The 22,866-nt window shown below is 44.6% G+C and overlaps 1 protein-coding gene across 2 annotated transcripts in view; it reads right to left on the reverse strand.

Moving 5' to 3' along the window:
* LDB3 (LIM domain binding 3) overlaps nt 1-22,866 on the reverse strand; it is a 487,331-nt gene that overhangs the window by 322,687 nt on the left and 141,778 nt on the right. For both annotated transcript variants that reach the window (XM_086922025.1, XM_086922024.1), the window contains exon 4: nt 4,656-4,731. In XM_086922025.1, the coding sequence (XP_086778151.1) occupies nt 4,656-4,731 (76 nt within the window). The remainder of the gene's footprint in view (nt 1-4,655; nt 4,732-22,866) is intronic.

Below are 22,866 nucleotides of genomic sequence, written 5' to 3' on the forward strand. Positions count from 1 at the left end.
AACCCCACTACTAACACTGGGATTTTAAACTTGGTTGCCTTTCCTATAAGATGCAGTGTCCTGTGAATACTATCGTGTGTCTGTCTCCCTTTTATGAAACCAGATTGGTGCGGTGGATAATATCGGGCATTAAGTTGTCTAAGCACGACGCCAAGATGGAGGAATAGAGTTTGGCATCTGTATTCAGGGGGGCGATCGGCCTCTACACTGCGCATTGTTGTGGATTCTTCCTGGGCTTTGGTATCACTGTGATTAGCACCTCTGCCATAGGTGGTGTCACCTCATGTCCCTCATGTCCCGTCGCTATGTTATTAAATAAGGCCGGTAGAAGGGGTATTAGTTCTGGCCCATATGTCTTATAGAAAAGTGCTGTCAGTCTGTCCGTCCCTGGTGATTTGTGAGGCTCAGAAATTGGGGCATCTAACTGGTCTTTCCAAGTGTCTGAGAGCTTTGGTAGCGCAAGTGTGGCCAAGTATTCTTTCTGGGCCTTGGTATCAGGGGGGTGGTAGCCCTATATAGGTCTTGATAGTAAATACCAAAAATATTAGCCTTGCCAGGATTGTCTAATTCCATCTCCCCATCACCTTTATTCCCCCAATATATTCCCACACCCTCTTTTCCCTAAGCTGTTGCACCAGGTGGGTGGCTACCTTGTTTCCTTGCGCGTTTGCATTGCGGCGTAATCGCAAGAGTGTGAATTCAGCTCTGTTAGTATATATTGCACTGAGTTTCCCTCTCAGTGCACTCATCTGACATTTTAGAGTACGCATGGTGTTATGTTATAGTTGCTTTCTGTATGGGTCAGGGTGGCATCTAATTCCACCCTTTCCTTTGCTCTTTCTTTATTCAGCTCCGAGACCAACGCAATACATGTCCCCCATATTACGGCTTTGAAAGCATCCCAATTATTTTGGGGTGACGTGTCACCGGGGTAATTTATCTGAAAATACTCTTTAATTGCAACATGCAACTCGTCCCATAATAATCTGTCCCGTATCATCTCGTGTACCCCTGTGTTGTTCCCCCCAGTGTAGGCCCACCTTGACAGAGCTGTAATCTGATAGAGAGATGGGAAGAATCTTAGTTCCCTGTAGAAATCCCTGTAACTCCTGGGATATAAAAATGTAGTCTAGTCTAGAGTATGTTTTGTTTGATGGGCATGTGAAGAATATGATAGTCGTTTGCAGTTGAGTTGATAGATCTCCATGCATCGAAGAGCCCCAAATCTTGGGATGCTTGTTTTAAAGATTTAGGGAAGCTACCTCCTGTACACCTATGCAGGTGGGAACTATTGTCTGTAGAATGCCAAGTAAGATTAAAGTCCCCCATCAGAATTATTTGGCCTTCGGCGAACCCCCCTAGCATAGTCAGTGGAGAATTCACAAAAGTTGCTTCACCCGTACTGGGGACATATGCCGAGAAAAAGGTGACAGTTCTCCCCCTGAGCTTCCCCTTTACCATTACCACCCTGCCTCCTTATCTGTCTTTATACCTTCTGGTTGGAATTTGATGCTGTTATGGAACATTAATGCTACCCTGTTATGTTTTGCTATGGCGGATGATCATTACAGCAGCAAGTAGTTTTTGTGTCTTAGCCTCAGTTCTTCTGCTTTCTTAAGATGTGTCTCCTGAAGAGCCACAATGTCAAACTGGTGATCTACTAGGTATTTCCAGATCTTTTGACGTTTAAGCTGAGAAATCAGGCCCTTCACATTCCATGAAGAAATCACTATCATTGCACTGGGCAACCCATCTCCCTCACTTGTTGTATTCCTTGGAGTCCCGCTGTCCTCTGGCCCCGTAGACTAGCCTTTTCTCTCTGCATTTCCTTTCTACTCTCACATCCTACATTACTGCATTGCAGTGCCACAAGCTCCACTCTCTCCCTACTTCTCCACTACCCCCCTAAAAAAAAAAAACATTTGAAATATTAGCACAACAATTAGAAAAAATAAACCTGAATAGCGAGACCACAAGGTGTCAAATTGTAACTTCACTCCAGGTTGCGGGCGTTTAGCTGGGGTCTCGGCCCAAGCCCATCACCTCGCTGTCCTTATAGCTCTTGCAACGTAGCAATAAGACAGTCAATGTTAAAAACCTTCTACATTTTCCGGTGGATTGGATGTGTGTTGATAAATTAATCCTGTCCCTGGTCCCAATCTTGAATCGTGTCGCGGTTGATACGAATTGCCCTACTGACCTCTTTTGACCCCGACATCCTATCCTTTAGTCCTGCCTTTGTCTAGTCCGGTCTCCTTTCGTCTTCTTGGATCAGGTCTTGGTTTGACGTCCCTTGGTAATTGATTTCCAGTGAGTTGCTTTCGATTGAGGATGTTCCCCTGTTCCCGCCTGTGAGTTGGTGGCTTCTTCGGCCAGCACCAGTAGTCCCAAAATCTCCAGGCCGTCCCGAAACTCTGTGAAATGGCACTGTTTGTTCTGAAATTCGAAGGCCATCCTGAATGGGTATGTCTATCGATATCTCACTCGATCCGCCCGCAGCTTTTCTGTAAGTGGTCTGAAGGATTGTCATCTTTGGAGTGTAGGATGCGCCGGGTCTTGAAAAAGAGAACAGTGAAAGCCTTAGAAGGAGATTGATTCTTTCTTTCTGGATTCCTGTAGTATGGCTTCTTTGACCTTAAACGAATGGAGCTTGACCAAAGTGTCCCAAGTGTGACGCCTTTCACCAGGAGCTGCTGGGCAGACCCTATGTGCTCCTTTTATTTTTATCTTCATTTGTTTTGTCTGAAGGATCTCAGCAAATAGGCCCTCAATAAAAGCCTGCAGATCGGGCCCCTCTGCCCCCTCCTCCAGGTCCCTAATGTGTATATTGTCTCTCCTGGACCTGTTTTCCAGGTCGTTGTTGTTTAATAGGGCCAGTTGGAGTTGTGATTGTAGGAGCTATACCTTGTCGCTCGTGTCCGTTACTCTTTTGTCAAGATCCTGGGTGTGGGCCTCTGTCTCCATCAATTGTGTTCCTATATAGTCCACATCTTGTTGCAGTGAGGTCATTATCTCCAATAGGTCTGCTTTCAGCTGATTCATAGAGGCCTGGAGATCGCCATCTTAGTTATGTGAGCAACTCCATCTTAAAATCTTTCTGGGACGCCAGTAATTCCTCCTTGGTCAGTGCCATGCTGGATTCTGCACTCTCTCACTACTGCGCATATTTCTTTTCTGTGGGCGCAAAGTAGCTTGATACTTTAGATGTCGAATTCTTTGCTGGCATAGATGCGGTCTCTACCATACCCGAGGGTTTCCACAGCTCCCCTGTTCATTAATTGTGCTCAGGCTCCGCTTCTATGCTTTGCTGTGTGTCTTTTCCTGCGTTCCGGATGTTTATCTAGGGCCCCCTCATTGAGGTAGAATAAGTGACTCCTCGTGGTGTTTGTCCTTAGTGGCGGCCATCTTAGGGTCAGGCAATGTTCTGTACCCCCAGCGTCTCTATGCGGTGGACCCTCACTTCTAGATCCGCTATGTGCTTGTTGTGTGCCCCACCTGTGACTACTGTGTCCCCAGGCTCCTCCCAGGGTGTCCCCTATGTTTTAAGCTTAGTGGCGCCTGCATCCACCATATTTGAGTCAGACGAGATGGAGGGGAATTATTTTGCTGCCTTCTGAGTAGCCCGTTTGCATCCCAATGCCTCCTCTTACTGAATATGGAGGTCAGAAGTACTTATAGCTTTGCTGGGGCCCCCCAGCTCACCTCAGCCCCGCCGTCGCATTCCGGGAATATGCAGATGTGCGCATTTGTCCTCTGCGGGTCGCCTGACACCTGTTGTCGCTGCCGCTCACCTCTCCGTGGGTGTAAAACAGTTTGTTCACTTTCTGCTTGGGGGCTGCTGTCCTTCCCCGTACCTCCTGCCTGCCCTTCTAAATTTCCATCTCAGTATTCCCGGCGGGACGGCGCCATTTTGTCTTGTGCCTCTGCCTCACTTGCTCCAGCGATATTCCCTTTATTAACCGCCCGCCAGTAAATCTTGCTTGGCTTCCTCAACTCGCGAATCCTTCAGGGACCCATGCCAGTAGTTTTTTTGCTACTTTGGAGCGCAGAAATCACCCTCGACTGCGGGCGAGCAACAGATCCGGCATGGATCACGTCTGTTCGGCCATCTTGTTTGGCCAAGTACAAACTTTTGTAAGTGTTCTAACCTTCTACTTAATTTTTCCCTGAGTCAAGCAAACACCATCTGTGGGAGGACCAGTGTGTTAAGGGGTGTCTATTTCCACTGAGTGCGATCTTACTCATTGATGGACTGAGATTATCCCATATGACTTCCTCTTCTAATCTGCAGTTATTGGCAGTGAGAGCAAATGCAATGATGTGCTGAATATGTTTTTTTGTAAGGGATACATCTGATTGAAAATGTAGAACTCAGGGTTGAGGGATTATATTCTAAACAAATAATGGCATCTGTGCAGCTTTATGAGACAAAGATACATTTTAATTTAAAAAGTTCAACATAACCTGAAACATATTGGCAGTACATATAACGTATAGCAAAACACATGTTATTGAAAGCGAAGATAGGGAAGCAAATTCATTTGGTGCATCATAGAACAATAATCGTTTCAATATAACACAATGTTGAAGCTCTAAAAAAGAAAGGTTCCCCCAGCTCCCCTCCCCAGCGATCCAAAGAGCACATGGCCACGTACCTTCTGATGGGGGATCATTGGCATAGGAGAGTCGACACGAGGGGTGGCTGTTGGAACGGGAGCTGGACGTTTGGACCTAAAATAAAACCAAAGAGATAGGCATTAGCGGTGAACACAACTTTAGGACAGTTTTCAAAACTAGGCAAGCGCTTAGTTGAAATAGAGGACTATTGATTAAGTTTACAAGAATGTGCACTGAAAAAATTCCTTATCTTAAATAAATTGTTCATTCAATTTAAAGTTATCAATAAGACTGGACACTGCGTCCTGACAGAGAAACGCCGTTTTGGTCCTGGAGAAGACCTCTAAGAATTGTATGACTACCTTGTGAAGCAAAACGCACTGACACTTATTTGTTAAGCAGCAACTTTGAATTCGATGGACAATTCATTTAAGATTTTTTTAAAATAGATAAAATAAGATAATCTGCCCTCTTTAGGGGCTACATTGGTTGTTTTTCTGAACCAAATATTAGATAATCTGCTTAAGAGGACCGTGCATGTTTTATTCATGACATTGTCAGACACCTCTGTAAGTCTGTTGTCGATAGATTTTGCTCGGTTTTCACCGAGTTAATTTTGAAGGAGGGTTTCTTATGCCATTTTGAATGTTTGTTTAATCGTTTACCATATACATGGATGGGCTAAAACAAAAAAAAATATGGTGGTGTAAAGCTGGGGTTCGGCGCACTGAATAAAGTCGGCGAATTCATAATTTAATCAACCATACTTGGTTAACAGCCAGTGCGTGGAGATTTATTCATGCAATCCCGTACATGACAAAATTGAGACCACTTTGGTGCACATGCATTATGGTTTATATTAAAAACCAATGGTAACGCCAAAAACAATTCATTTCACATGACAAAATCCATACTGTGTCTCTCTTCTCACTCAACTTTTTAGTAGGCCACATGAGAAAGGAAAATACGTCGGAAATAAAAACAATTGTAAAGTAGCTCTCTTTTGAGACACGTGTTAACCACGTTAACAGTGTTAACAATAAGCAAAATTCAGACTTGCACTAGACATCAAAGTTTGCCTGGAAGATAGCAGTGTGGTTTAATGTGCTAGCGCCTATGGTTGTGTACTTGAGAGAACGAAAAATAGAGCCAGAGACAGAGAGAGCTGCTCCGGTTCACTTGCGTATATTCCGCCGTGGTAATTTTTCCAAAGACAGTCAATAAAAGACAATAAATTGGGCTATGACCGCCGTTACAACAGTGCTTTAAAAGCCCCTTTGCTTGACACTGGGTCAATGTAAGCGATCTGGCACTAGGTGTGAACACAGCCCCGTGGTGCGCCTTTCATCACTTTCAGGATGATGGAAGTGTGAGCATTTCCTCTCCACAGTGCCTACCTTTACTTTCAGGCCATGAGGTATCTTTGTGCATCTGCCAACGTGAACATTTAGACCACAGCCCATAAAAGGGAGACTGAAAGGAACGAAACTAATTACAGTTTCCACCGAAAGGACATGGCTGAGAGTCCACGGAAATCCCATTTTAGTTTAATAGCTAAAGCAAACATGACAGGCGCAATATCGCAGACAAACAGCGACTCGATGCTCATCACAGCAAAGATGCCAATGTTTCCGCCACATACAATCCACACGTTGACAAGGTCACTGCGCACGGGTTTGGATGATTAATTTCTGTCTCACAAGTGTTTTTGTTGAGTACATTAAGTACTGATTCAGTCTTGTAGCTAAACAATCAGATACGTTCGGTTTATAAGAGACCCATAGTGTTCTGGCCTCTGAAATGTTGATTGATACATCAGCCCGGTGCAGTATCTGTTCGAAATCTATTGCACCCTCAGTTGTTGTCAGAAACATCTGCAATTATCAACCAACTAGTCCAACGTCTGCAAGTTGGGATATTGAGTAGCCCTTGGCACTATTCCTTAAGAATGTGTGAGCGGTTTAAATCCTTAGATGGCACCTGCAGAGGCCAGAGGGATGGGATTAAGGAAAAGAAGAGGTTTCCCAAGCGGTATTGTTCTTCAGTAACGTTTTAGGGCCCTCGTCATTGTTTAGAGAAACCGTACTGGGCCAACACTGCACTAATGGTAACATGCATCCACCACCTCAAACGCATGTACCTCTGATACGTGTATCGAGGACATACGCACAAGAACAGTGAACAGTTTCCACAAATACACATGCTTGCACTCATCAACCCACGCCAAACAAAAACACTGCTACACTGTAATGAAAAAAGATCTCATACAGCCTTGCTTGCTAATGAAACATGACTTTATGTACACCCTGACACACTGAAATCAAACACAACCTGATGTGACCCTAGCACAATGAAATTCTCCCCTGGGTACACCCTGAGGCACTGTAATGAAACAAGACCTAGTAACTGTGACAGCCTGCAATGAAACAGGACTCAATGTACACCCTTTTATGTTCATAACATTACCTTAGGTACAGCCGACAAGCAGTGGCGACATAAATGTATGCATGCCTTGACACACTGTGGCAGACATACCCCATGAATGTACCCCATGAATGACTGCAGTGAATCCACGTGCGCTGAGGTAGACTCAGAATGTTATAGACACCGGCACACTGAGGTGAAACACCCTGCCATTGCCAATTATTTTTATTTTTTGTTTTTGCAGCGTGCACCTGCCACTAATGTTGTCTTGTAGCTCTACAATATCTGTGCGACAGCACAGAAAGTAGCGGCATGGAAGCAAAGGCAAACATACTGCTGAGGAATATATGTGAAGGAAAGAAAAATATGCGAACATGGAGTGCACGTTCTCACGAAAACAGTTTTAGAGTACTAAATGACCCAAATGTGCAGTTACTATGATAAGGGACGAATTACAATAAAAGTATTTAGGTCGAAGCAGCACATCTTTTCAAATTGTATGTATTTTCGAACTTTAAGTTACTGCAATTCTGGCCACACAAATCTATAAACATTTAACATACTCATGTCCCTCTTCAATAGCGGAGGCTGTGGTTCTCTGTTGTGGGGGAGGGGAGTAGTTCGCAAGTGAACAAGTGCAGCTGTTCTCAACAAAAAAAAAACCTTCACACGACGGTCCAATTATGGGGGGAAATGTTTCTTTAAATTATGTCACTCTGGTTAAAACATCCACGGTGTTCACAAAATAAAATTGTTTTTATCACTTCCGACTCAGCTTCATAAAAACGCACACAATGGTATTCTGTTACATTACAACATATAGGACCAGCCTAGGATCTGTAAACATCTACTTTGATGAAAATACTTGTTAACAAATAACTTTGATAACAGTGAATTTCTTGAACATATAATTTGGAAATAATCTTTCCTCATTTACCAAAAAAACGACATAGAGAGTGAACAGATTACTTAATTCATCCTTTTCTAAATCAGCATGTGTTCTGCTTATTATGGCCATTTTAAGTAAAAGGCTAAAGACGTCTTGGGGACATTCAGAAAGCTGACCTAGGAATGCACTCCGTCCATTACTAACCACTGGCTTTGTGGTTTGTAGCTCAAAGTTTCTGGCTTTATTCGTTTTAAGCTGTCCACCTTGAGATCATCCCTCCCATTGCCCAAACCTTGTTTACTGTATTTTCCCACAAACTCACTTTCAGTAAACAGACCTTTAAATCTTGCTCTTATCTTGTCACATTTTCTGTGCATTTAAAAACTGTTGTTTACATTTCTTTATCTGACTTCAAAGTGAGAGAATTTATTTGCCAATCTTGCAGACTACCCATGTAAGAGGAGAGGGTGTAGGATTTTTTTTCTAGCACACACAAAAAACTGTAATGATGTTTCAGAATATATCAGAATTCGAACAAATGAAGCATTTTTTGTAATTCTGAAGTGTGGTGGAAACAAACATTTAAATGCCATCAAATCATCCATATACTAGGTGATAATAATTGCACAAATTATCATTTGTGGGTAGTAAAACCATATTTAGGTGCAAATGTAATGGTCATTTCAATTGAAAATGTGTTGTTTGTAATGACAGTGTGCTACAACACCATGCATACTCAACTTCACTCTACTCTATGCCATGCCACTCCATTCTATGACACTGCACTCCACTCTACAAGATGCCACTCCACTCTGCACCCCTGTACACTATGCCACACCACTCGACTCCACGCCACCCCAATGAACAACACTCACTCCACTATACTCCACTCCAATCTACCCCAATCCACTGTTGGATTTTAAATGTTATTTCTGTAATGCGCATGATCAAAATGCCCTATTTGCTATGTTCGAACCACTGCTCTCATAAAGTTAGCATGCATGGCACAATCTTTATTGACGCCATGTTGTTTTGTAACCAAGATCGAGTGTTTGTCTCTGAAATGCTCGCCTTCGCAAGGAGTTTGCCCTGCTCCTCTGGCTTGTACTTCTCAAGGTTAAAGATTTGCTGTACTAATAAATGTACTATTCATCATTGCATACCTTTACCGTTCGATACACTTGTTCTCATAGTTTTACGTGGTAGAGAGCAGCCAAGTGGCATTGGGACCGAGATAGCATGTTCCCTGCCCAGTGGCGCTGCCCATCTTATGTGACTTCTTTGTTCACTGTGGCCTGAGCTGGAAAATTCCGGTTTGGGCGGGTCTCTAGAGGTGTTGAAATTGTATAACTGATGTTACCATGCGGAGGGAGATCAGACCCCTCGGCAATCATTTTAAGAGACTGGGCTCCACTGCAGCGTATTGCCAATAAACTAATTAGTTTGTATTATCTACTGTCTGACCGACTCTTCATTCATTGGGAAATCGTATAGGTGGCCGGGTGACCCGATTTGGGCCACTTCCTGTACCACTCCAATCTATTCCAATCTACCCCACTCTACTGTGCTACAATCTACCCCACTCCGCTTCCCTGAATCTACCTCACTTCACTCCACTCTACCTCACTCCAATCTACTCCACTCACTTCAATCTATCCACCACAGATTACCTTAATCCAGTCTACCCCACTTCAGTTTACCCCACTCTATCTACCTCAATCTACTCAAATATGATCCAATCTACCCAACTCCACTTTACCCCAATCAACCACACTCCCCTCTCCACTCCAATCAGCACCACTTTAATCTTCCTCACTCCACTCAATCTAACTCAGTCAACCCCACACCACTTCAGACTGCAACACGCCATCCCAGTCTACTGCACTTCACTCAAATCTACCCAACTCTGTTCCAATCTACCCAGTTTGCTCCACTCCAATTTACCCCAATCCACCCTATTCCCCTCTACCCCACTCCACGGTACTCCACTCTAACCCACTACACTGTACTCCACTCCAATCAACCGCAGTCCAATTTACCCAACCCCCTTAAATGTACCCCACTCCACTCGGCTCCAAACAATTCACTGCAAATTATCTAACTCCTCTCCACTCAAATGTATCCCTCTCCAATTTACCCCACTCCACCCAATTTACCTCACTCAATCTACCCCACTCAGTCTATCACAATCTACTCCACTCCAGTCTAGAACACTCCAATCCACCAAATCTACCCCATTCCACTCCAAGCTACCCCACTCCATCACACTCCACACCAATCTACCATGGTACTCAAATCTCCACACTCCACTCCACTCCAATCTAACCATTCCACGCCAATCCACCACACTCCACTGCAATCTAACCCTCCCCAATCTACCTCACTCGATTCTACCTCATATACTCTACTCCAATCTACCCCACTCTATCCAATATACCCCACTCCCCTACAATCTACTCCATCTCACTCTAACCAACTCCAATCCTCCCCACTCCACTCCAATCTACAGTACTCCAAACTAACCACCTCAATCATCCCCCTTCAATCTACTCACTTCAATCTACCCCACTCCAACCGAATGTACTCTATTTTAATCTATTCAATCTACCCCACTCCACTCTGCCCTACCCTAATCTACCTCATTCACTCCAATCTATCCCACTCCACTCCACTCTTCCTCAATGTATCTCAATTAACTCCACTCCAATCTCAACTCCACTCCACTCTATCCAACTCTACTCCAGCCCACTCCACTCCACTTCAATCTACCCCAATCCATGCCACTCCATTCTACACCCACTCCACTCTATCCCAATTCACCCCTTTCCACTCTACCACAATCTACCCCACTCCAATCTACAATACCCCATCCCATCCTACTCCACACAATGCCACTAACTTTTAGCCAGGCTGAACAGCAGCCTAAATGGAGTACAACATGTATACAACATCTTGCCAAATCCAATAGCCTGTGCATAGGCAAGACCTGTTGCCTCTGCCGAGGCTTGTTTTCTAAATCAGCCGCAGAGCAACTATGCATCACACAATGAGCACCATTTATAGCTTGTTTAGCCAATTACATATTAAAGGTTGTAATGACTTTGTGTGTTGCCGGTGCCCAGGAGTGAACTCGTTTTTTTATTTTTAGCTGAAAAAATAAACAGGCCACAGCTGTGGAGTACCATCACTAATGACAGTTTCTTTCATTCGATTTCATTTATTGTGGGTATAAGCACGAGAACCATTAACCATAGCTGTCATTGTTTTCATTTATTATTTCTACTGTTAATGGAAGTTTGGTGTAACGTAGTGGGCAGTGCTGAGGCATTAGGACCTGCTCGGCTCCCTGTAAATGTTTGAATGAGTCGGGCGGAACAGGAGGAGCGCGGATAGGTAGCGGGCAGTTAGGTAGTGGGATTGTAATGAGTAGGCACAAATAAAGAGGCTCCTGATACAAACTACAGTGTCAGCGTGGTCTGTAACCATAGACACTACATCTGGCGACGAGGAGTGGCCACGATCGCCCAGGAGTGCGTCTGTGTCACAAGGTTGGTGGCACGTGCTGGAAATTGTATGCCCGGCGGTTCAGATCGCCGTGGGAGTTGCGGTGTGAGTGGCGGTGGCTCGTTTGCTGTTTGCGGTCCGGGAGCCTACCCCGGCCGCGTGTATCCTGCATGGTCTGCTGGAGTCCGGGAGCCCACCCCGGTTATTTGGTGTGCGGTAACGTCGCGCTGTGTATGGCTGTGATGCGAGCTGGGAGCTCACCCCAGTCGCGTGTGCTGTGAGCAGCGATCTGGGAGCCCACCCCAGTCGCGTGCTGCGAGGGACACCTTACCTGCCAGTGAGGGCTCTGCTGTGGTCCCGAGTGCAGGAAGCCCTCGTTAAAGTGAGGAGGAAGTGAAGTCCTGCGATATTTCAGCGGTGGCCATCTTAAGGTCAGGCGCCTGCACCTATCCCCTGCGACAGTTGCTTGGCGGCCATTTTGGAGTCAGGCAGAAAGGCAAAAAATCATCAAACATTGGCAAAGGCAACTAGGAAATGTCTTTTCAAGATGAATAAGAGCAGGTGTGTTCACTCAGAAATACCAACAGGCTTGGCTAACACTAATTAGAAGATGGTGCAAGTGATAAGAGCAAGCGTTTTCATTGAGGACTACAAACAAACTTGGCAAATACAAATTGGAATGTGCTTTGCTTAGTGCCTTCAAAGGATTAGTCCGTCTTTACCTTTTCACGGCCAAGTGAGAATTTATGGTGAACTGTTAACTGCGATATCAGCAATAGGTGTGTCACAGGGTGGTTGCTGAGTGTCCTGTGTCTGTGACTGTCATTTTCACACCTGGAAGTTCCTGCCATGTTGCAATGTCCAACACACCACCGCCTCAGCAAGGCCCAGCTCCAAACACTGCTGGTAACATGGCGGTGCTAGGAGTTTCGTTCCTGCGCCCACCTGAACCTCTCGTTCTTCAGACAGGAGGAGGAATGGGCCTTTGATGGAAAGAATGGCTTGAGGATTTTGAAGACTTCATGAAAGGATCGCACGTATCTGATGAAGGACAGCAGTTGATAGCGTTGCGTAATTTGATAGGGAAGGAAGTTGGCCAGATCATAAAGGAACTACCGGTGGAAGTGCCGTCGTCTTACACAGATGTGTGTGTAGCATTAAATCTGAAGTTTCTGCATAAAAAGAACATTGACTACGAGAGGTATACGTTTAATCTAGCGGCTCAGAAGAAAGATAAGCCCATGTGTGTCTTCATCACATGCCTGAGACGTTTGGCTCACTATTGTGAGTTTGACTAATTTTCAACAGAGGATGCTCTCCGCCTAAGAATTATTGAAGGGTGTCAGTCGGAGTCACTGCGCAGGAAACTACTAAAGAAGAGTTATTCATTAGATGAAATTGAAGAGATGTCACGTGTGCATGATCAAGCCGAAGACCATGCTAAGAAAATGGAAGCGGGGCGGAGTGAAAAACAGGAACAAGCATTCAGGCTCCAGTCTTGCAACACACGTACATATTCACCTAACAAACCGAGGTCATCCAGGTCCAAAGGTCAACGTCAGTCTGCTGGCTACCATCATCGTAGCTTGAGCACAACCAACAAACGACAAGAGCGCCAACTCAAGTGTCATTGCTGTGGCTATGATTTTCCCCACGCTGATGCCTGCTCTGCGCTGGGTCAAAGATGCAGAAAGTTTAGGAGAGAAAACCACTTTGAAAATGTGTGTAGCTCATCAAGAAAAGAAAAGCAACAGGATTACGAAAGACAATCTAGACCCACGAGCAGCCGTCATCATGCCAAAGCGGTACGAGATCGTAGAGATTCATCTACAGGATTGTTTCACTCCAACTGCCAGTCCCACAGGACATATCGGTCCCGGCCCTCGTCTTCACAAGAGTCAAGGTCACTGTCACCCATCTCCCAAGACAGTGACAAATACATATGTATCGTCGCTGACCCAGATCGTCTGAAGAAATACCTCCAGCTCAATATCGGAATTGGTCCACATTGGGCAAAATTTGCATTGGACAGCGGGGCGTCTATCAACTACATACCGGTGGCTGAATATCGTAGGATGGAAAGACCACCTCAGCTAAGCAAAGCTCATATGCGAGTCTATATCTGGATGTCCACAAAACCACTTCCGTGCCTAGGAAAATTTTCAACCAATCTCACATATCAAGATCGCACAATACGGCGTACATCCCTGTCATTGATGGGCCTGAGGCAGACTGTCTTCTAAGTCTTCCGACTGCCGAACGACTTAGACTAGTGGATGTACTGTACTAAGTTGATGATGAACTGGATGTTGTTCAGACATTTCCCAAATTGTTCAAGGGGCTTGGAAAAATGGCTCGTTGTCAGATCAGGCTACACATAAACGAACAGGTCACCCCGGTAGCCCAACATCACAGAAGGGTTCCTTTTCATCTTCAGCAAGCTGTAGAAAAGGAACTGCATGATCTACTTGAGGCGGACATCATTGAATGAACTGAAGGACCCACACCATGGGTTTCTCCAGTAGTAGTTGTACCAAAGAAGGGAGAACCTGACAAAGTCTGTCTGTGTGTGGACATGAGAGAACGACACCAAATTGTCTCACTAAATGGTGGCAAGATATTCTCCAAATTAGACCTTAACAAAGGTTATCATCAACTAGAACTGCTGAAAGATCCCATTATATTACCACTTTTTCAACACATATAGGCCTGTTCAGGTACAATAGACTAAGGTTTGTGGTTTCTTAAGCGGCTGAAATTTTTCAGGAAACCATCAAAAAAATCATTCATCATATTCCAAATGCTCTTAATTATAGTGACGATATCCTGATTTATGGATCAACAACACAAGACCATGACACCGCCCTGGACCGTGTTTGCCACGCTCTCATGGAAGCCAATCTCACGTTAAACAAAGAAAAATGTGAGTTTCACAAGTCAACTCTGAAATTCTTCGGGCACATTTTCTCTGGAGCGGGAATGAGACCTGACCCCGAAAAAGTGGCTGCCCTTAAGGACACTCCAAGCCCCCCTGATGCTGGGGATGTGCGTTCATTCATAGGGATGACAAGTTACTATGCCCGATACATCCAGGACTATGCGACCATCAGCTATCCCCTCAGAAAACTCACCAAACAAGGGCATCCGTTTCAGTGGTTTTCCCGATGTGAACAAGCATTCAAAGAAATCAAAATGGCAGTAGAGTCAGCAAACAACATGGCTTACTTTGACCAAAAAAAGAAGACTGAAATCACGGCTGATGCTAGTCCTGTAGGACTGGGGGCCGCCTTAGCTCAATACAACACGGACAGTGATCAACGATACATTATTGCTTATGCCAGCCGAAGCTTAAAAGACGCCGACAGAGCATATTCTCAACCAGAAAAAGAAAGCTTGACTGCTGTGTGGGTGTGCGACCATTTTCACATATTCATATATGGTGAGCACTTTACGTGAATCACGGATCATCAAGCGCTAATCACAATCTTTGGCAATCCCAGGGCTAAGATGCCTCCAAGGATAGAGAGATGGGGTCTTCGTCTTCAAGAGTACACACACACCATTGTGCATAAGCCGGGAAAAGCTGCAAACCCTGCTGACTACATGTCAATTTAGAAAAGGGGGTGGTGATGGACAGAGTATCTGAATTAAGCAGAACACTCCTACCCAGTCCAAAGATCAGGGCTTGATCCATCACCGTTTTTTAGCTCACTGCACCATCCCAGTTCAGAACCTGGCTACATGCAAATTAGTCTGTCCCTGGCCCAGTGCATCATGGAAACAGGGCAGACCAAACTACCAAGCCAATTCTTATACTGGGAAGGAAACAAGCTTCCGGGGACCGGTTTCTGGCATTTCAGCCGTCTTCGGCCCGGCTTGCTTGAATCCTGATGGTGCAGTGAGCAAGGGACTCACATCTGAGTATACCCTTCAACGCTTATGGTGGACAAAACGATTCAGAAAAGGGGGTGGTGATGGACAGAGTATCTGAATTAAGCAGGCACTCCTACCCAGTCCAAAGATCAGGGCTTGATCCATCACCGTTTTTTAGCTCACTGCACCATCCCAGCCCAGAACCTGGCTACATGCAAATTAGTCTGTCCCTGGCCCAGTGCATCATGGAAACAGGGCAGACCAAACTACCAAGCCAATTCTTATACTGGGAAGGAAACAAGCTACTGGGGACCGGTTTCTGGCATTTCAGCCGTCTTCGGCCTGGCTTGCTTGAATCCTGATGGTGCAGTGAGCAAGGGACTCACATCTGAGTATACCCTTCCATGCTTATGGTGGACAAAACGATTCAGAAAAGGGGGTGGTGATGGACAGAGTATCTGAATTAAGCAGAACACTCCTACCCAGTCCAAATATTAGGGCTTGATCCATCACCGTTTTTTTTAGCTCACTGCACCATCACAGACCTTCCAGAAAAATGCGTCGGACTTGAAGATATACAGAAACTTTTTGAATGATTAATAGCTTCTTAATAGAAAGGGCCCTGACTCTCTATACTCATAATTCAGTTTTCAACCTTGTAGAATGGGAGCTTAGACAAATAAAATTACGACATCCAGCACAGCACAATTTCGCCAGATTGCCCTTTAAGCAGAGAGCACAGAACATTTACCTTTAATACCACCATTATCACCATTAGCTGCCAAAGGCGAGATATTGAGCCCGACGAAGGCTCGTCCTAGACTTGCGTCTCTTATGAGAAGTAGGCCCATGATGAAAACATGCCACCAAAGGTGGGTGAGGGTTTGCCTCCTTTTAACATAAAGACTGTCTGACTTGCATTATCCTTATAATGTATGGCGGGGTACTTCATTCCTTATAAAAAAACCAGAGGACAGGGGCCATCAGGTGTCGTTCCAGGCATCGAGGTGTGGGCCCATGATGAGCACCTCGGTTTTGTCCGTGTTGAGTTGTAGGCAGCTGTTCTTCATCCACCTGGCGATGGCTTCCATTCCATCTTGAAAGTTGTGTTTTGTGATGTTGGGTTTGTTGGATAGGGAGAGGATGAGTTGGGTGTCGTCTGCGTACGATGTGATGTTGAGTCTGTGTGATCTAACGATGGATGCGAGCGGAGCCATGTAGATGTTGAACAGGGTCGGGCTGATAGAGGATGCTTGTGGAACTCCACAGGTGGTCAGTGTGGGTTCTGAAAGAAAAGGAGGGAGGCTGGCCCGTTGTGTTCTGCAGGAGAGAAAAGAGCGGATCCAGTCAAGGGCTTTGTTCCGGATTCCCGCGTTGTGGAGTCTGCAGGCTAGGGTGCAATGAGAGACTGTGTTGAAGGCCGCGGAGAGGTACAGGAAGATGAGGGCCACAGTCTCTCCTCTGTCGAGTAGGGAGCGGATGTCATCTGTTGCGGCGAGAAGAGCGGTTTCGGTGCTGTGGTTCTTCATGAAGCTTGATTGGGAGGAGTCGAGGATGTTGTTTTCTTCTATGAAGCCGGTGAGTTGACTTTTGAATGCTGTTTCCATGACTTTGACCGGATATGGGAGTAGAGAGATCAGTCTGAAATTCTTGAGGTGGGACTGGAGTGGAGGTGGGAGGCACTGTGATATTTTCACAGTACCTATAAGTGAGTTGAATTAACTTTAAATAAAAGGGTTTACTTATCCACTGTTTCCGTGCTCCTCTCGGTCTGGGCAGTCAGAGGCTTCATCACGGGGTCCAATAGCCTCCCCTGTACCATCCAGACGCTGCTCAGGCAGCAGGAGAAAAGCATAAGGATTGGCAGAGCAGGTTGGCCTGTGCCTGCTTACTGCCCAGCTGTCAGACAGCTTGAGTTGGAGAAGTTTAAAGTGTGCATGTAATTTTGGCCATTGCAAGATAGCTGGCCAAAGTGATATGCAAACTTTAAACAGAAGTGCACACCACTCCTGCCTTGTGCCAATCAGCAGCAATGGCTCCGCCCTCAGACTTAGCTGCCAGCATGAAAAATAGTATTACTATTTTATTTGTCATGTTTGCTGCACTCACAGCGGAGGGCCGACTCTCCTTGGTGCTAATGGAGGAAGAGACGCTGCTGCAAGCAAGGTGTTAGCGGTCTTTACAGAATAAACACCCCTACATAGACTAGTTTTCCTTACATAGAAAACGTAAAACTGCATTGAAGGGAAGATGAGGAAATATGGACAACTGGAAGAAATGTGGGGCAGAACAAACAGGGGAAAAATTGTAATTTGTGAAGGTCAATTAAAACAATGGTGTCTTAAAAGAAAAATATAGGATTTGTTATCATGGTTTGTAATATGAGTTGTACAATTTTCTCTGCTTTCTCTTCAACTCTGGAGGAAAATCAATTCACACACATTCTACCCTCACAACTAGACACTTTCTATGCATTCAAATAATTGATATTCAGATTAATCTACCCAAAAAACTAAGTGTGCGTTCCTATTTTAAAATACTCATTGCATCAAAAGGAGTGGAAATTCTGTTGGTGGGTTGTTTCTGTCTCTTTCTTATTACTGCTCTGCCTCTCATGATATATCATGTAATAATTGCCTAATGAGGAACATCAACCATAAGTAGTACTCTGGGTTCTCCTGAAATAGTTATAAAATAGTTTAATGTATAAGCTGTGTTAGACACATAACAATGCCTCATCTGGAAGTGCTAACCACTAATCTCTCCCCTATTATCAATTACAACGTTTAAATGTTACGATCAGCGATGGCTTGTGTTAGACCTGATACCGTGACAAAAAACATTTTGCCTTCATCCCTCTTGTTTTGATAATTTTTTTCTGTTAGCACTGTGTACTTCACCACTGCTAACCAGTGCTAAAACATGGCACAGCTGGTTTACACTCAATAGGCACATATAATGTAATTGTAAGTTCCTAATAAAGTGGTACTACACGTACCCACAGCCTGTAAAATAAATGATACTAGTGGACCTGCAGCGCTTATCGTGCCACCCACTGAAGTAGCCCTTTAAAAAATGTCTCATGCCTGCCACAGCAGCCCTTGTGCAGTTTTAAACTTCCATTTGACATGGTAAAATAAACCTTTTGCCAGGCCTAAATCTTCCCTTTTAAGACAAATAGGTCACCCCTAGGGTAGGCTCTACACAGCCCATAGGGCCTGGTGCAGTCCATTTAAAAAGTAGGCCATGCACTTTTAGGTTTTAGATGTCCTGGTAGTGAAAATCTCTTACAACAGTGTTTCACTGCTGCAAGGCATACCTCTCCGACAGGTTAACACTGGGTCACCTTTTTACATTTAATACGTAATAACCATTGATTGGGAGCAGTATACCCTCAAATTAATTTTATTTTAAAACCGTCTTTAATAGAAAAGTCAGATTTAAAATCACAATCCTGAAAATGCCACTTTTAGCAAGTTGGCATGTTGAAGTACTAACCGTTTGGTGTCTGCAGCCTGTATCCTGGGTCACATAGCTATGTGTATCTTGCTGTTGGCTTTTGTGTATCAGACAGACAGTGTTACAAACAGGTACTGGATTTTTGTCAGGGTGTGCCATTCTGACCTGACAGGAGGGGCGGAGCTGTCACCTACCACACTAGCACCTCAGAGGGCTGCCACAGCACACTCACAAAGTACTCTACACTAGTTTATTGTCACCCCATACCTTTGGAGTCAGAGCAGGGGAAGGAAGGAAGGAAATTCCGCAACCAGATGTGGGGGACGTTTATAAGTGTCTCCAACTTCAAAGCTGGTGCCCGGTGTAAATTTTGCACCCTCAAACTAACTCTTCAGATCACTTCTGGACTCGCGAAGAAAGACAGCTCTGCTGCTGGAAGGATTGTCCTGCTGCAAGAAGGACTGCCTTGTTACCCTGCTTTCCTACGGCCCGAGGAAGGAAGTCTGGACCTGCTCCTTGAGCTCAGAACCACCAGAGTCACTCCAAGATCTCACTGACTGTCCTCCTCTTGTGAGCTACAGAAACGTTACACTCTCCAGAGACCTGCCCTGCCCTGCATCTTCCCAGACTCAACTAAAACTGCCTCTGCCCTGCTGTTGGCCTCTGCTGGAGTGAATCCTGATCCCCAAGAAGTACTCTCCATTCCCTAGTCCCTTGGCTGGCATCAGAGTGTACCCCTCTGCGTCCACCTTTGGGATCCCCCAGAACTGACACAGTTCGATGCAGTGCAACGCAGGGCCTCACAAAGAAATAACCTGCAAGTCATGACAGCGGCCTCATCATAAACAACACAGCACAGTACAGTTCGAACCAGGATCTCACATCATGGCACCTTGCAGTTCCTAATCTGCGGCCTCATTGGAAGCCATGCTTCTCGACACAGACTGCGCATTGCAGCACCTCACAACTCCTGATCGGCTGCCTCTTCGGAACCGACGTAGCGTGCACACCTCAATGCAGGACCTCACATCACAGCATCTTGTAGTTACTGATCGGCAGACTCAACAGAACCGATGCAGCGTGACGCAACTCGATGCAGCACCTCGCAGCTCCTAACCGGCGGTTATGTCCGAACAGACAACACTTGATGAAGCACGACACAGGACCTTGCATCTCAGTCCAAGTAGAACCAGGTACATTGCCCAACGAGCTGACCTTTGTCATGGACCCAGCCCGCACTCCATCACATTCAGCGCGACCAGATAACCCCAATTGAAGCTTTGCTCTTTTTGGCACTTCTTTTACCTAAGACTTTGAAATGGCACAATTCCAGTTCTACGGATTGCATTTTAGCCATTATGGTATGATTTTGTTTATTGACATTTACTTGAATCTACTAAATTGGTGTGCGATTTTTCTTCTGTAGTGTTTTAATTTTATTAACGTTTGAGTGCTGCCTAATTATTTTGCACAATGCCTCCAAGTTCAGCATGACTGCTTTGATGCCAAGCTACCAAAGAGTTAAGCACATGTTAATTTGGTGACTTTTATGGTTCACCCTGACAGGCATTTCGGTTGTTGCTTGAGGAAGTTTAACTGCTCCTTGAACCCATAAAACAATTTCCCTCAGTTTGGAAAAGGTAATTTCTTTCATTATTCCTCATCATCATATTTCCTTTATTTCAGCTCAAATAAAGCCATAAAAGGCATGTCACATACATTCATATATGAAATCCGACTACAAAGATGATGTTTAAAAATATTACTTTAAAAGGCTTAAAAAGTTGAAAACAGATTTAAAAGACTGATCATCAACTGCAGTAACATCTATAAATACATCACAGGGCAACAGTCTTATCTCTAGGCAAAAGCTTTGATTTAATATACCATTTCCCCAACAGAAATGTTACAATTGAGAATACAACAGGGCCACTGGTATCTGTTATGCATTCCCTCAGGGCTAGATGGTGTTCACTGAACCCATATAATTTGCTAAGAGGTTTGATGCAGCATGAGGACTGCCTTTTGCATGCCCTGCAAAAAGAATAAAACATGTTCTATGGTCTTTGCTAACCCACATGGTAGGTGCTTGTGTTGTCTTTCTTCTTATTCAATGAGGAAGTAAAAACTGCTAACAGTAAAATCCCCAGTCTAAATTTGACATAAAGTGCACTTGCAAAGGGGTTGGACACCATGTCTAGGTAAAAATCAAATTTAAATTAACATTTGAATAATAAATAAAGAGTTCGTTAAGCTGCCTGAGGCTGCCCTTGAGAATTCCCCCTAGGGCCAAAATTCCAATAGGACAATTTTATATTTTCATCGGTCTCTTGTGTAAGCTCCAAGGGATATAACTAAACAGTCTCCTAGACCAAGCTTGAATAACCAGTTTTTTATATGGGCATGCCACAGGATCTTCTCCACATGACCGCCTTACAGCAGTCCCTGTGTCCATTCCCTGTGTGGCTTTAAGTCCTCTGTGGACCACAGTCTTTTCGAGTAAATAATCAGGCCTCAATAAAGCTATGTCAGAGATGGATCAGAGGTTTAAATCCAAGCTAATTAGAAGGAATGCTCCATATAGGGCATCTCCACAAGCTTGGGTCTTGTATATTTCCATGGCAGGGAAGATGGAGAAAGTAGATGCACTGTTCGCAAACCTTACAATGGACCCAGCTCTTTGTTTTATTGTCATGGTACTCTTCTGTAACTGGGCTGCCATCTAAGCAACTACTCTAATCTGACATACAAATAGTCAAACTTGTGAACACTCTCGAACACCTCACCTTCTGTAAATATGTTTCTCTTTATGTTTTGATGGGCACCAAACACCATATATTTTGTTTTGCCTTTGTTAATCTCCAAGCCGTATTCTTTGCAGACAAAAGAAAACTTTTCTAGCAAAAAAGATATACCTTTGTGGCTTTTTGATAACAGCAAGGTATCATTGTCAAAAGGTAGACAAGGTGTTTTCGAATCTTTGATCTTTGGGGAGTCATTTTCACAATCAAAAAGGTAGGGGTACAGGAATTGATATAGAGGAGTAACAGCGTGGGGGCTAGTACACACACCTGACGCACTCCTCTCCATATTGGGATGTTACCAGGCGCGGTCGGTAGTGGGTGTACCTGCAGGGAGGTGACGTGGGGAGGGGGTGGGTATTAATGTGTGGATCACTGAGCTTTACAGGTAAGTAAACATATAAATAAATAAAACGAATTTCATTGTGCGCACTTCATCGCGTTTGGGGATGCAGTGCACGCAACAAAATTCATTTTATTTATTTATATGTTTACTTACCTGTAAAGCTCTGTAATCCATACATTACTACCCCTCCCTGCCCATCCCCCTCCCCACGTCACCGCCCTGCAGGTACTCCCACTACCCACCGCGGCTGGATGTTACCTGTCAATTCCCCCGAAGTGACCCACCGTACTTTTGGGAAGTTGTCAGTGTAAAGCTCCTGAATTAAGGTCAACAAACCCCTCCTAAGCAAAGTCTCCCTAGTTTGGGTCTCGGGACTAGGTCAAACGCGGATTGAAGATCCATGAATGCAACATATAATGTCTGCTTGTCAATATCAACAGTCCTTCACTTAATAGTTTAAAATTGTATATTTTGGTCCACTGTGCTAACATTTTGTCTGATTCCCGCCTGTAGGTGAGATAGCACCTTAGATTGAGAAATCAAGTCCCATAGTTTAATTAATATTTGAGCGCTGAACGCTTTCTGAATATTATCAATTAGGTTTGATCTCTCTCCTTTTTTATCAATCGGAATTATAATAGCTTCTTTCCAGGAGTTTGGGATCGGGACTAGTGCTGGCAATGCATTGAAAGAAAAACTTATATAGGGACCCCAAATCTCTTGTTTTCTGCGGTAAAGATCTATGGGGATTTTGGGCTTTTCCAGGTTTCTGGGCCTGTGTTGCATCAATGGTTTTTTCTAGGGAAAATTGTCTTTGGGGCGGCTGATCAGCCATAACATTCATCAGGTTTATCTCGCCATAAAGGCCCAGGAAGTGCATAAAAAACATTCATTTGGAATGATGTGGCAGTTTTGTTGCGCTAGATTTCTATGCCCATTCTGGGAGACCAGGT

This window comes from Lissotriton vulgaris, chromosome 5, assembly GCF_964263255.1.
Source record: "Lissotriton vulgaris chromosome 5, aLisVul1.2, whole genome shotgun sequence".
NCBI classification, from domain to species: Eukaryota; Metazoa; Chordata; class Amphibia; order Caudata; family Salamandridae; genus Lissotriton; species Lissotriton vulgaris.